General features: G+C 44.9%; 1 protein-coding gene across 1 annotated transcript in view; it reads left to right on the top strand.

Annotated features, from left to right (window-relative positions):
- The window catches only part of NKAP (NFKB activating protein), a 34,528-nt gene extending 21,083 nt beyond the window's left edge, over nt 1-13,445 (top strand). Inside the window, exons 7-9 of the mRNA XM_069747107.1 lie at nt 7,230-7,308; nt 9,410-9,559; nt 13,000-13,445. Of these exons, the coding sequence (XP_069603208.1) occupies nt 7,230-7,308; nt 9,410-9,559; nt 13,000-13,174 (404 nt within the window). The 3' untranslated portion in view covers nt 13,175-13,445. The remainder of the gene's footprint in view (nt 1-7,229; nt 7,309-9,409; nt 9,560-12,999) is intronic.
- The last annotated feature ends 1,558 nt before the right edge of the window (nt 13,446-15,003 follow it).

Genomic DNA, 15,003 nt, shown 5'->3' with positions numbered 1-15,003 from the left:
AGGCCCAAGGCGGCTTTCCAGCGCCAGCCATTTTTTCGTTTTCGGCCCTTTCGTACCAGCCCAGCCTGGTCCAATCCTGCCAGTTTCTCCAGATCGGACCGATCCGCTCGCTCAGACAGAGACGTTCGTCCCTCTTTCAGGCCAAATCCGGCCTGGAGAGGAAAGCCTAGGCAGCCCAGGACCCGAGGTTCTAGACCTCCCAGATTCCCTTCTCAATGACTCGGGAACGGCGCCAGTCGACACCACCAGAGTAGGCGGACGTCTACTTCTTTTTCAGCAAGCCTGGCTCTCCGTCGTTCACGACGAATGGGTCAGGGATCTGGTGTCGTCTGGCTACAAAATAGAGTTCTCCGCTCCCCCTCCAACTCGGTTTTTTCCCTCTCGTCTCCCCAGTTCGGGAGCTCAGGCTCGCGCCCTCCTTTGCACCATTTACTCCCTCCGCCAGAGCGGGGTCATCGTTCCGGTCCCGGAACACGAGAGGTTCAAAGGTTTCTATTCAAACCTCTTCGTCGTGCCAAAGAAGGACGGGAAGGTGCGCCCCATTTTGGATCTGAAGCTCCTGAACAAGTGCGTAAAAGTACGGCACTTCAGGATGGAATCGCTCAGGTCGGTCATCGCCTCGATGGAAAGAGGGGAATTCTTGGCATCGATAGACATCAAGGATGCCTATCTTCACATTCCAATATTCCTGCCACATCAAAGGTTCCTCCGCTTTGCCGTTCTAGAGGACCATTTCCAGTTCACGGCACCCAGGGTATTCACAAAGGTCATGGCGGCCGTCATGGCCATCCTTCATTCGCGAGGAGTGGTCGTCTTACCTTACTTGGACGACTTACTCATAAAGGGTCCGTCTTTTCAGGCCTGCGAGGCAAGCGTCCACATTACCTTGGATTCACTTTCACGCCTGGGCTGGTTGATCAACTTGAGCAAGTCCTCCCCCGTTCCTGCCCGACGCATCTCCTTTCTGGGAATGATCCTGGACACTTCAAGGGGTTTAGTCTTGCTTCCTCGGTCCAAGGCCCAAGCGCTTCAGCAAGGAGCCCGGACTCTCTGCCATCCTCGCCCGCGACCCATTCGGTTCGCTATGAAAATCCTGGGAAAAATGGTCGCAGCAATCGAAGCGGTGCCTTTCGCTCAACTCCATCTCCGTCCCTTGCAGCAGGCTCTGCTGGACAATTGGGACAGGGCTCTCATCTCTCGACCGTCCTTGCCCGTTGTCTCCGCGGGTCAGACAATCTCTTGTATGGTGGACCCTGGGTCCATCTCTTCTACAGGGGAAGTCCTTTCTCCCGATCCGCTGGTTAGTGCTAACTACCGACGCCAGTCTCCTCGGCTGGGGTGCGGTGTTTCTTCACCACTCTGCCCAGGGCCGTTGGACTGTTCGGGAGTTGAGGCTCCCTATCAACATTCTGGAGATTCGTGCGATCAGGCTTGCTCTGAGTCGCTTTCACGCCCTGCTTGCGGGTCACCCGATACGAGTCCAATCGGACAACGTCACAGCGGTGGCTTACATCAACCACCAGGGGGGTACCCGCAGCAGGGCGGCGATGCAGGAGGTCTCCCACATTCTTCGTTGGGCCGAAACCAACCATTCCACCATTTCCGCGGTGCACATTCCGGGAGTCGAAAACTGGGCGGCGGACTATCTGAGCCGCCAGGGCCTGGCCTCGGGGGAGTGGGAACTCCATCCAGAGGTTTTTCGACAGATCTGCCTTCGCTGGGGGACCCCGGACGTGGATCTGATGGCGTCCAGATTGAACGCCAAGGTCCACAACTTCATTGCGCGTTCTCGGGATCCTCAGGCCATCGGAGTGGACGCGCTGATATTCCCTTGGATTCAGTTTCAACTCCCATACGTGTTTCCTCCTCTTCCCTTACTGCCGAAGGTGATCCGAAAGATCAAGACGGAGGGAGTTCCGGTCATTCTGGTCGCCCCAGATTGGCCACGTCGCGCTTGGTACGCGGAGCTCGTTCAGCTTGTAGCCGACGTTCCCTGGCGGTTACCAGACCGTTCAGACCTGCTTTGCCAAGGACCGATCTGCCACCAGAGCTCAGGGGCCCTACGTTTAACGGCGTGGCTGTTGAAACCTGGATTCTAACTCGAGCTGGTTTCTCTCAGCAGGTCATTCCCACCATGCTAAGCGCTCGCAAGGCGTCTTCCGCTTCCATTTACCACCGCGCCTGGAAGACCTTCTTTTCATGGTGCAGGCTCCGAGGTCACCCTCCATTAGTCTTCTCAATCCCTTGCATCTTGGATTTCCTTCAGTCCGGGTTGGATTCCGGCTTGGCACTGAGTTCCCTCAAGGGTCAGATCTCAGCGTTATCCGTGTTGTTCCAACGCAGGATCGCTACCAACCTTCAGGTCAAGACTTTCATTCAGGGGGTCTCCCATGTGGTACCCCCCTACAGAATGCCCTTAGAGACCTGGGATCTCAACTTTGTCCTGGGGGTTCTTCAGGAACCTCCATTTGAACCCCTTCAGGACGTTCCGCTTTCTGTCCTCTCCTGGAAGGTTTCCTTCCTCGTAGCCGTAACGTCTATCAGACGGGTCTCCGAATTGGCCGCTTTATCCTGCCGGGCTCCTTTTCTTGCCTTCCATCAGGACAAGGTAGTCCTACGTCCTTCTCCGGCCTTTCTCCCTAAGGTGGTATCATCTTTTCACCTTAACGAGGACATCATTCTTCCCTCTTTTTGCCCGCAGCCAAAACACAGGGTTGAAAAAGCCCTTCCTACCCTGGACGTGGTACGAGCTCTTAGGAGGTACATTTCCAGAACGGCTCATTTCAGAAAATCGGACGCCCTTTTCGTGCTCCCGGAGGGTCACAGAAAGGGTTTGGCTGCGTCTAAAGCCACGATAGCAAGATGGATTCGATCTGCTATCCAGGAATCCTATCGGGTCAGGGGCAGTCCTATCCCGGTGGGGATTAGAGCACACTCCACTCGGTCGATGGGTGCTTCCTGGGCCATCCGGCACCAGGCTACAGCGGAGCAGGTGTGCAAGGCTGCTACGTGGTCCAGCCTGCATACTTTCACAAAGCACTACAATGTCCACATTCACAACTCTGCGGACGCGGCCCTGGGCAGACGTATTCTGCAAGCGGCCGTTGCACATTTGTAGTCAGATGGTACACGGAGTTATTTGGTTGTATTGTTTCCCTCCCAGGGACTGCTTTGGGACGTCCCATGGTCCTGTGTCCCCCAATGTGGCGAAGGAGAAATAGGGATTTTTGTGTGTACTCACCGTAAAATCCTTTTCTCCGAGCCACTCATTGGCGGACACAGCACCCACCCTGGTAGACTTTCGGCTCGTTACCTTTCTTAGTTTTTGACTGTTTTGTTGACATGTTATACTCTAATGTTATTTGATATTTTGTTGTTAATATCCTACTGCTTTTGCACTGAACTGGGTCTCTGGAAGCCAGCATGAGGGTGTATACTGCAGGGGAGGAGCTAACCTTTTTTTGTCTCAGCTTAGTGTCAGCCTCCTAGTGACAGCAGCATAACACCCCATGGTCCTGTGTCCCCCAATGAGTGGCTCGGAGAAAAGGATTTTACGGTGAGTACACACAAAAATCCCTATTTCCTGACAAGTGTAAAGAGTGGAAACCAGATTGAAGAGGGTCGAGAACAGAGTTATCTGAGAGATAGCGGATAAGACGGGAGTGGACCAGGCGTTCGAGGAGTTTAGAGATGAAGGGAAAATTAGGCTACTTTCACACTTGCGTTGGTACAGGTCCGTCGCTATGCGTCGGGCCGACGAACGTTGTGAAATTTCTGCACGACGTGGGCAGCGGATGCAGTTTTTCGATGCATCCGCTGCCCATTCTGAAGTCCGGGGAGGAGGGGGCGGAGTTTCGGCCACGCATGCGCGGTAGAAAATGGCGGACACGATGGACAAAAAAACTTTACATTGAACTTTTTTTGTGACGATGGTCCGCCAAAACACGACGGATCCGTGGCACAACGGACGCGACGTGTGGCTATCCGTCGTGATCCGTCGCTAATACAAGTCTATGGGCAAAAAACGCATCCTGCGAGCACATTTGCAGGATCCGTTTTTTGCCCAAAACGAAGGATTGCAAAAAACGAAAGTGTCAAAGTAGCCTTAGAGACAGGTCTATAGTTAGTAGCACAGCTTTGGTCGAGGGATGAGTAATGGCTGTATGATGGCACGCTTAAATGAGGAGGGAAAAATACCTGAAGAGAGAGAATGGTTGAATGTTTTTGTTACGTGAGAGGTGACAGCCGGGGAAAGGGACTGTAGGAGATGTGACGGAATGGGGTCACTGGTGCAAGTGGTCAGGTGAGAAGATGCAATGAGCCTGATTACTTCTTCTTCTGTGACTGGTTCAAAGTCAGAGTGAACTAGATGCAATGGGGGAGGGAGGACAGTGCATGGTATGAGGAGATTGGGACATAATTTCTTGTCGGATATAGTAAAAAAAATTTTTGAAGTAATTGGCCAGTTCATCAGCGCAGAAATCCGTGGTTGGGGCCTGCACTCTTGGGTTGAGTAGGGAATGAAAAGTGTCAGAGAAGTTTAGGGTTATTGGACAGTGAGGTGATGAGGGTGTTGATAGGTTTGTTTGGAGAGGTGAAGGGCAGAGTTGTATGTTTTTAGCATGAACTTCTAATGGATGAAATCTTCGGGTAGCTTCTATTTTCTCCACAAACGTTCGGCGCACCTGGAGCACCGCTGCAGGAAACGTGTTTGCAGCGTGTGCCACGGTTGTCGCCATCTGTGCCGAGTTGTTCTATGTATAGGAGGTGCAGCATCATCCAGGGCACTTTGCAGGGTTTCATTGTAATGCTTCAGAGCAGAATCAGGACATGAGATGGAGGAGATTGGGGCCAATGAGGACTGCAAGTTCTTCATAAGTTTCTGGGTGTTAATGGCCTGTATGTTTTTCTATAAGTGTGGAAAGTGGGGGAGACCTGAGCAGGATAGAGAATGAAAGAAGGTTGTGGTCAGAGAGCGGGAGATGGGAGTTTGTGAAATCATCCACTGAGCAAAGCCGGGAGAAGACCAAGTCGAGGGAGTTTCCGTCTTCATGTGTTGGAGAGTTAGTATGCTGCGAGAGGCCGAAAGAGGAGGTTAGAGATAAAAGGTGAGAAGCGGATGGGGAGAGGGGAGAAGCAATGGGGATGTTGAAATCACCCATGATGAGGGTGGGGGTGTGACAGGAGAGAAAGTGTGGAAGCCATGTGGCAAAGTGATCCAGGAACTGATGAGAGGGGCTGGGAGGTCGATACACCACGGCCACTCGCATGGAGAAGGGGATGTAGAGTCTGACAGCATGGACCTCAAAGGAAGGGAAGACAAGTGAGGGTATTTGGGGGATAACTTGGAAGGTACATTTGGTTGATAGGAGCAAATCAACGCCTTCACCTGCTCTGTTGTCCGATCTTGGGGTAAGAGAAAAAGTGTAGTCCACCATGTGAAAGCAGCAGCAGCAGCGGTTGTGTCTGACTGCTGGATCCAGTAAGGTTTCAGTAAGAGCCAGGAGATTAAGAGAATTAGAAAGGAAGAAGTCATGAATGAAGGAGAGTTTATTACATACAGAGCAAGAATTCCAAAGGGCACAATTGAAAAAGACAGAAGGCATGCATGGAATATTAACCCCTTCATGACCTTGGGATTTTTCGTTTTTCCGTGTTCGTTTTTCACTCCCCTCCTTCCCAGAGCCATAACTTTTTTATTTTTCCGTGAATTTGGCCATGTGAGGGCTTATTTTTTGCGGGACGAGTTGTACTTTTGAACGACATCATTGGTTTTAGCATGTCGTGTACTAGAAAACGGGAAACAAAAATTCCAAGTGCGGTGAAATTGCAAAAAAAAGTGCAATCCCACACTTGTTTTTTGTTTGGCTTTTTTGCTAGGTTCACTAAATGCTAAAACTGACCTGCCATTATGATTCTCCAGGTCAGTACGAGTTCGTAGACACCCAACATGACTAGGTTATTTTTTATCTAAGTGGTGAAAAAAAATTCCAAACTTTGCTAAAAAAAAAAAAAAAAAAATACCGCCATTTTCCGATACTCGTAGCGTCTCCATTTTTCGTGATCTGGGGTCGGTTGAGGGCTTATTTTTTGCGTGCCGAGATGACGTTTTTAATGATAGCATTTTGGTGCAGATACGTTCTTTTGATCGCCCGTTATTGCATTTTAATGCAATGTCGCGGCGACCTAAAAAACGTAATTCTGGCATTTCGAATTTTTTTCTCGCTACGCCGTTTAGCGATCAGGTTAATGCTTTTTTTTAATTGATAGATCGGGCGATTCTGAGCGTGGCGATACCAAATATGTGTAGATTTGATTTTTTTTTTATTGATTTATTTTGATTGGGGCGAAAGGGGGGTGATTTTAAACTTTTATATTTTTTTTTATTTTTTTCACATTTTTTTTTTACTTTTTTTTTTAACTTTTGCCATGCTTCAATAGCCTCCATGGGAGGCTAGAAGCAGGCACAACGCGATCGCCTCTGCTACATAGCAGCGATCTGCTGATTGCTGCTATGTAGCAGAAATGGAGGTGTGCTGTGAGGACCTCTATGGTTACAATGGAGACACATCGCCGACCCCCGATCATGTGACGGGGGTCGGCGATGACGTCATTTCCGGCCGCCCGGCCGGAAGCGGTAGTTAAATGCCGCTGTCTGCGATTGACAGTGGCATTTAACTAGTTAATAGGTGCGGGCAGATCGCGATTCTGCCCGCACCTATTACGGGCACATGTCAGCTGTTCAAAACAGCTGACATGTCCCGGCTTTGATGCGGGCTCACCGCGGAGCCCTGCATCAAAGCAGGGGAGCCGGCATCGGACGTACTATCCCGTCCGAGGTCAGATAGGGGTTAATAAGGCTAGAGGGGTTTCATGTGTCAGCTGTGTAATTTCAGAAAGTAAATGGATATGGAGTTATAATATGATTTTATCAAAGCTCCAGTGATGTAAAAAAAAACACTACTTTATTCATTACAAAGTATAACCTCTAATTGACAGAAAGTAAATGTGTAGTTTTATGTTTGTCCGAAGTGTGAAAACTTTCCAGTGAAAGGTTTAATAGGCCTGGGATTTCAATCAGGTATTTCAATAGCATTAGTTATGTGAATTTGTTAATAAATGTGTATAGTTTATGCTGCTTATTGCCAGATGCAAGGCAACTTTTATTTTTAAGTATCATATAAGGCGGATGTTAAAATATTTATTTGAATATATCTATTTTTCTACAGAGGTTAATATTGATGATGTGGATTTTGTTGGGCCTGAAGCTCCAATAACACACTTATCTCAAGATGATAAACCATTAAAGTAAGTCTATACTTTCTTTATTAAAGGTTTATTCCCACAATGGCAGTATTTTTTGTAAAGTATTATTATTATTATACAGTAGTATCCCGAAATAAAGTTGTGTGTTTTTTTTTGTTTGTTTTTTTTTACCCTTGTACCTTTTGTGTCATGTTCACCTCCTACTTCACTGTGCATCCAGGTTCAGATAGGTGAATGGGAGGTCCAATTCTTCCTGCTAAAACTACATCTCCTAGCATTACACTGCTCCTCTTCAGTGCTGCAGGCCCCTCTCTCTGCTCTCGTGTGCTTTCTGATAGAGATGGGTCTCAGTGTGGCTAACTTATATGGATGAGGTGACCATTGATAGTTGAGAATGTAAATTGACGCAGTCAGCAGCACTCCTCCATCCCTGGGATGCAATGTTTAAAAAAGACTTGTTTTATTATGCCAATTACATCACAGCTATGTTTTGACCTGTCATATGTCTTTATCAGGTTGTACATGTAACTGTGACCCACTATTTGATTTTCGGTGGCTCAGTGGTTAGCACTGCAGCCTTGCAGCACTGGAGTCCTGGGTTCAAATCCCACCAAGGACAACATCTGCAAGGAGTTTGTATGTTCTCCCCGTGTTTGCGTGGGTTTCTTCCCACACTTCAAAGACATACTGATAGGGAAAACCGAAGCAACTTTCACACGGCGCCGGACGTGCACCACACTTGCGCCAGATACGGACACGCCACCGGCCTATGATCACTTCGGCAAATAAAATCCAAGTGCACCACATGGGTATCTACACTTTCACTGGCCAGCCCGCTCTATATATACTTCTATCCCCCTCTCCAACACACACCTTCTGAGGAAATGACCACATGAAACGTTTGTTGGGGCGGTGGGAGTACCTCCACTATACTCTGTTTTCCTATGTAAGTCAGCACTTTGCACTATGTGCACTTTCCTCTGCATCTGATTACCGTAAGTTTAAATCTATACTTACCTATATGGACCTTTTATAGGATTTAATTAGGGTACAATACGAGACTTGGTCTCCTGTGACTAATATATGGCATTGCAGCCTCTGATATTATGTTTGCATATTCTATATGGTTATTTTAAATTATTTGAAACATACTGATAAGGAATGTAGATTGTGAGCCCAATGGGGCTGGGGAATGTTTTATTAGACAGGATCTTAGGGGCATCTGTTTTTTTGTGAACTAGACAGGGCCATTAGGTGCAATTGCAGCTGCTATCAGTGGGATCTTTAGCATTGCTGAAGTGGGCACCAACCCAGTTGTCGCATGTGTTATTGCAAAGGGTCATTAGCTGCAAATAGAACTACTGGAAGACAGATCCTGTGGTAATGGAGGTTTCAGCGAGCCATAGAGGGGGTCACATTAGAGTGTATCGCTTTAAATGAATGCAGATTTAAAATAGGTTGAATTTGGCACGCATTGTTAATTCTGTATGTACAGAAAACGGAGACCACATTATGATTTTCGGAATAACCCTCTAAGGGTATATGCCCACAACGTCTCTTTCTGTCGGGTTCCACTCCAGAACCCACCTGTAAAAGCGCTAGCTAAACACTCAAAAGACTGAACATATGCATGTCCAAGTAGAAACCACTTGCTCTTTATATGATCAGTCTTTTGATTGTCTTTTAACCACTTAAGGTTTTCAATAACGCCCAGCAGCTAAAGGAAATGATCTAACAATTGCTCAGACGGTTTCCACTATGAAGACGGTCCATACTTCTGAAGAGTCTTCCTCCTGAAGCATCTGGTGGGTTTTCCCCCATGAAAAAGACGTTGTGTGCACATATTCTAAGTTAAAGATTGAATGACTTTTTTTGTTATGGTTTTTACATGAAAGTATATTAAAAATAATGTTCCATATTTCTACTTCCCATAGCTAAATATTTGTTTTGCACCCACTTTCTGGAACTATCTGACGCCCTGCAGAGTTATAAGAAGGTGGTGGCCCAAGGGTTGAGGAGATTCTGTCCATATAGAAGTCTGCGTGCCTCTACATTTGCTAATGTCAACGGATCTTTTCATTCTACATATACAAAAAAAACCTATTAACGGGAATGGTCATACTTTTCTTTTCTTTTTAAACAGTTACGGTCACGCTTTGCTACCCGGTGAAGGTGCAGCCATGGCAGAATATGTGAAGGCCGGTAAGCGTATACCTAGGAGAGGTGAAATTGGCCTGACAAGTGATGAAATTGCCTCTTTTGAGAAGTCTGGCTATGTAATGAGTGGCAGCAGGTATGTATCTATATTGATGCTCTAAAGCTTGGGGGACACTGTACTATTAATGATCTCATTGCAACATTACAGGAAACAGGGATGTAGTTTGAAGCAAACTAATATGTTTTGATTTTATGGCAAATGCTGGCCCTGCTCCAATTCTACGTGCCATGAAATCTAGTGATATATGAGGGTGTGATCAAACTGCTGCTAGAATGCTATAGATCTTGTGGATATTCCCATTTTGATATTTTTAGTTTATACAGTAAATCAGCTAATTAAAATACTATATGAAAAACAATATGCTATGTCCGATGTGATCCTGGGCATGCACAGATGAACCTGAGGCAGGTACGCTTGGCTTCAAAGAGTAGCGCCACCCATTGTGTTGCCTTTTGTTTTTAAGAGGAATATACTGTGATGTGACTTATCCTTTATCCAGGGACGTGCTTCAAAACAGCTAATGATGCCCAAGACACAAAGTGGTATAAAAACTTTGAAAAGTCACAAATTATTTGCCCAACACAAAGTTGTTTAGACGTTTTGCAACTTTGGGGGGGTTTCACACCAGTTTGATCAGTTTCACCAAAATGAGCAAAGCTGAGAATGGGACAGGGCATCAGATGGAAGAGAAGCGACTTCAGTCCCCAAATGGGTAGCATTTATCGTGTGGTGCACAAAGACGTACCCCACTCAGAAGAGGAGCCAAATTCTTTAAGTGGCGTATGCCTGTTGCACTCCCATCAAGACGGGCGTAGTGCGAGCGTGCGCTATGCCAGTCTTAATGAATCTGCCCCTATGCAGATATACACTGTGTGCAGAATTATTAGGCAAGTTGTATTTTGATCACATGATACTTTTTATACATGTTGTCCTACTCCAAGCTGTTCAGGCTTGAGAGCAAACTATCAATTAAGTAAATCAGGTGATGTGCATCTCTGTAATGAGGAGGGGTGTTGTCTAATGACATCAAAACCCTATATAAGGTGTGCTTAATTATTAGGCAACTTCCTTTCCTTTGGCAAAATTGGTCAGAAGAGAGATTTGACGGGCTCTGAAAAGTCCAAAATTGTGAGATGTCTTGCAGAGGGATGCAGCAGTCTTGAAATTGTCAAATTTTTGAAGCTTGATCACCGAACAATAAAGCGTTTCATGGCAAATAGCCAACAGGGTCGCAAAAAGCGTGTTGGGCAAAAAAGGCGCAAAATAACTGCCCATGAATTGAGGAAAATCAAGCGTGAAGCTGCCAAGATGCCATTTGCCACCAGTTTTGCCATATTTCAGAGCTGCAATGTTACTGGAGTAACAAAAAGCACAAGGTGTGCGTTACTCAGGGATATGGCCAAGGTAAAGAAGGCTGAAAAACGACCACCTTTGAACAAGAAACATAAGATATGTCAAGACTGGGCCAAGAAATATCTTAAGACTGACTTTTGAAAGGTTTTATGGACTGGTGAAATGAGAGTGACTCTTGATGGGTCAGAGGCTGGATCAGTAAAGGGCAGAGAGCTCCACTCCGACTCAGACGCCAGCAAGGTGGAGTACTGGTATGGGCTGGTATCATCAAAGATGAACTTGTGGGACCTTTTCGGGTTGAGGATGGAGTGAAGCTCAACTCCTAGACCTACTGCCAGTTTCTGGAAGACAACTTCTTCAAGCAGTGGTACAGGAAGAAGTTGGTATCGTTCAAGAAAATATGATTTTCATGTAGGACAATGCTCCATCAGATGCCTCCAACTACTCCACAGCATGGCTGGCCAGTAAAGGTTTCAAAGAAGAAAAAATAATGACATGGCCCCCTTGTTCACCTGATCTGAACCCCATAGAGAACCTGTGGTCCCTCACAAAATGTGAGATCTACAGGGAGGGAAAACAGTCCACCTCTCGGAACAGTGTCTGGAGGCTGTGGTGGCTGCTGCACGCAATGTTGGTCGTAAACAGATCAAGCAACATACTGAATCTATGGATGGAAGGCTGTTAGTGTCATCATAAAGAAAAGGTGGCTATATTGGTCACTAATTTTTGGGGGTTTTGTTTTTGCATGTCAAATGTTTATTTCTTAATTTTGTGCAGTGATATTGGTTTACCTGGTGAGAATAAACAAGCGAGATCGGAATATAATTGATTTTTATTAAGTTGCCTAATAATTGTGCACAGTAATAGTTACCTGCACAAACAGATATCCTCCTAAGATAGCCAAATCTAAAAAAAAAACACTCCAACTTCCAAAATTATTAAGCTTTGATATTTATGAGTCTTTTGGATTGATTGAGAACATAGTTGTTGATCAATAATAAAAGTAATCCTCTAAAATACAACTTGCCTAATAATTCTGCACACAGTGTAGATCGCCACTGTCACAGACTTCTGTTTTCTATAGATGGAGCTCCTGTATGACAGGTCAGAGTTTGCCATATTGGATACTTGCTCTATTGGAGAAATTTATATGATCGGAAACACTTTAAAAATATTTTGTCTCCACTTATATGAATGCACACATTTTCAAAATATGCTGATTTATATTTCTGTGTGTTTTCAAAATGCCTTTATATAAAGAGGACCTTTCACTGGATGTTTTAACTTAAATGGAGTACCTCCTCCAAGTTGGTGCTGCTCCACTGATTCTCTGTTCCAAAGTTATGGTCCCCATTTAATAATGAGGCAAATTTCCCTTTCATCCAACTGGGCGTACATCACAGTGCTCGGGGGCATTTGCTTTTTTTTTTTCTTCTGATGCGGGCCAATCAAAACACTGCTGCGCCCACAGACAGGATATGATGCATACACCCATTTTGGTTGAAGGGAGAATTTACTCCTGTATTACTGGGGGCATAACCTTGAACAAAGGGGCACAGAAGAATCGGTGGAGTACCATCAATTGGAGCAGATACTGTCACGACTCAGCTGTCGGGTGACCCGGGACCACTAGCGGGCGTCCTAGCTCACCCTATTCCCCAGGATACTTCTGAAGGTGAAGATGCTGGGGCCGCCACCCTTGCCTTATCTCCAGTGTTAGCCCTACATCTGTACTCTTCCCGCACCCAGAGAAGAGGGGCGCTACTGTGCACCGCAGTACACCAACCTGACAAACAAAGCTACACAAACAAGGGGGTAACTGAAAATACCGGCCATACAAATATTCACTCACATGTAACAGGGGAGTACATCGGGGAGAGGAGGAAGGGGAAAAACCAAAGTAAGAGGAGGGAAGAGAATTACCAGACTTACAAACCAGGCAACAGTCACAGATAACATCTCATCCTAAGCCATGCCAGGACCCAGATTATATAGGAGATAGGAGTGGCTAACCAAGCTCAGCTGAGAGCTCCTACTCCCAAAGTTTCCAACATGGCAGATTAACCCCTGTTCTGCCAAAAGAAATAAACACAATTAAAAAAGAAAATCTTGTAACGTTTTCATTTGTTCTGAACTGACATGTCATTGTTTTTGTTTTTAAGACATCGCCGTATGGAGGCTGTCCGTCTGCGTAAGGAGAACCAGATTTACAGTGCCGATGAGAAGAGGGCCCTGGCTTCCTTCAACCAAGAAGAGAGACGCAAGAGAGAAAACAAGATCTTGTCAAGTTTCAGGGAGATGGTTTACAGAAAAACCAAGGGGAAGGAGGACAAATAAGACAACTTTTACAGTATTTTGTTGTACTTGGGGTCTGTTTCTGAGCTTATCAAGAAAACCCAGGGGATCTTTTGTTTTTTGGGGATGTTTTTTTTTTTTTTTTCCAATAAGAACTTCTTAAATTCCTTGTAAATACCTAGAGTCACACACGGCACAATAATTACAATCTTCTGTCTTCTAGCAAGCTTTTTGTTCAGATTTAATGTGGGAAACCACGGTGTGTTATGTTTTTAAATAACTTATTAAAAAACTGAAATATTTTGTGATCCGATATTTGGGTTTAATTTTATGCTTATTGATTATTTTGGATTTCTGAAAGATTTCATAAGTTGAGTAGGATCGCAGCTCATTCACACTCTGTATATAGTTTTTGATGTCTTATTACGAACATGTTCCCTGGAGGCAGCTATCTTGGAGACACACTTTCTTTCTGTCGGTACACTAACGTGTGCATGTTTTATGGCAGCACGAATACCTGGGAAGCAAATGAAGGAGAAGAATGATTGAACTGGTTGAGTCTCCTTTCCCCTAGAGATCATGAGGGCTGAATACAGTCCTTCCATCAGCTTTCTCTATTGGACCCAGCTTGAGGTGCTTTTCTGTTGGAGGCTGATGGACAGGTCTGGTCGCATGTTCCTCCACCAGAGGCCATTTAATGGACTGGAAAGCTGTGAAGAAAGACGCACTAATAAGTGACGCAAGAGAGCCTTTAATACTTACACATAATACTTATGCACTAGTAAGTGCCACAATATTATGTCCCAACACTTGTTTTATAAATCCGATAGACAAAATGTATTTCTTATTAACTGGTTTTAAAGCTGTCTCTGTACACACTACACCTCAGATATACGTTGGAGACATCCCTGTGGAGTATACCTCTAATGTAAAGCTCCAATATATGACTCTTTATCCATACAGCTTGTATAGCTTTTCCTTTATTTATTTTGTAATATATAAATGCATATGTTTTTTGTTTCAAAATATTGTAACAAAAAAAAGTTTGTCTCCATTTTCTGAAATCCGCTTTTTATAACTTATTTTTCCATTGTTGTAGTTTTTATTATTATTACATAGAACGCTCACTCCTTGCAATTTTGAGGGAGGTGCGATCGCTGCTGTAAGTGGCAGGTGTCAGCTGTATACCACAGCCAACACCCATCCTATATGCAGAGTGTTGGCTCCTAAACTTCCCTCATACCACTGTAATCATGTCACACATCTGGAGGGGATTTAAAAATAAATAAATAAAAACCGCTTTCTTCGCATTTATGACAAATGTGTTTTACATAATCTAATTAAAGCAGAACTTATATAAAATGTTCATAAAACTATTTATTTTACCTGTGTTCCTCTTTATCTTCCGTACTATTTAAGTGATGTTCCAAATAGCCGTCATACTACAGCATATATTGTAGAACAGCTTCAATCTCACCCTGCCAATATGTTATACTTTAATAAATAATGATGGGACACAACTGAAGGCATAAATACTGCTAGAGAAAGTGTGTATTTTACGCACATTTCGTGTATGTATTGCAAAGGGTAAAATATGCTCCGACATCCACAGCATAAATTGACACGTAGCGGATTTCAAAGCCAAAGCACGGCAGGTGAATCACTACACTGTAACTTTTCATAAGCGTAAGAATGAAATTTATTGTAGCTAGTTTTCATTCACAATGCTGGTACTTCAGAATATTGAAAATTTTCTTAGAAGAATCTGCAGCCGAAAATTCTTTGCCTTTACGCAACGTTTCCATGATGGGGAGTTTGTGAGATTTTGAGGTTGCAAATTTTTTTGCAGCATTTATTCATCTATTATGTAA

Source organism: Ranitomeya imitator, chromosome 2, assembly GCF_032444005.1.
Source record: "Ranitomeya imitator isolate aRanImi1 chromosome 2, aRanImi1.pri, whole genome shotgun sequence".
Classification (NCBI taxonomy): domain Eukaryota; kingdom Metazoa; phylum Chordata; class Amphibia; order Anura; family Dendrobatidae; genus Ranitomeya; species Ranitomeya imitator.
Note: the sequence above shows the minus strand (reverse complement) of the source record. Positions and strands in the feature narration are given on the sequence as shown.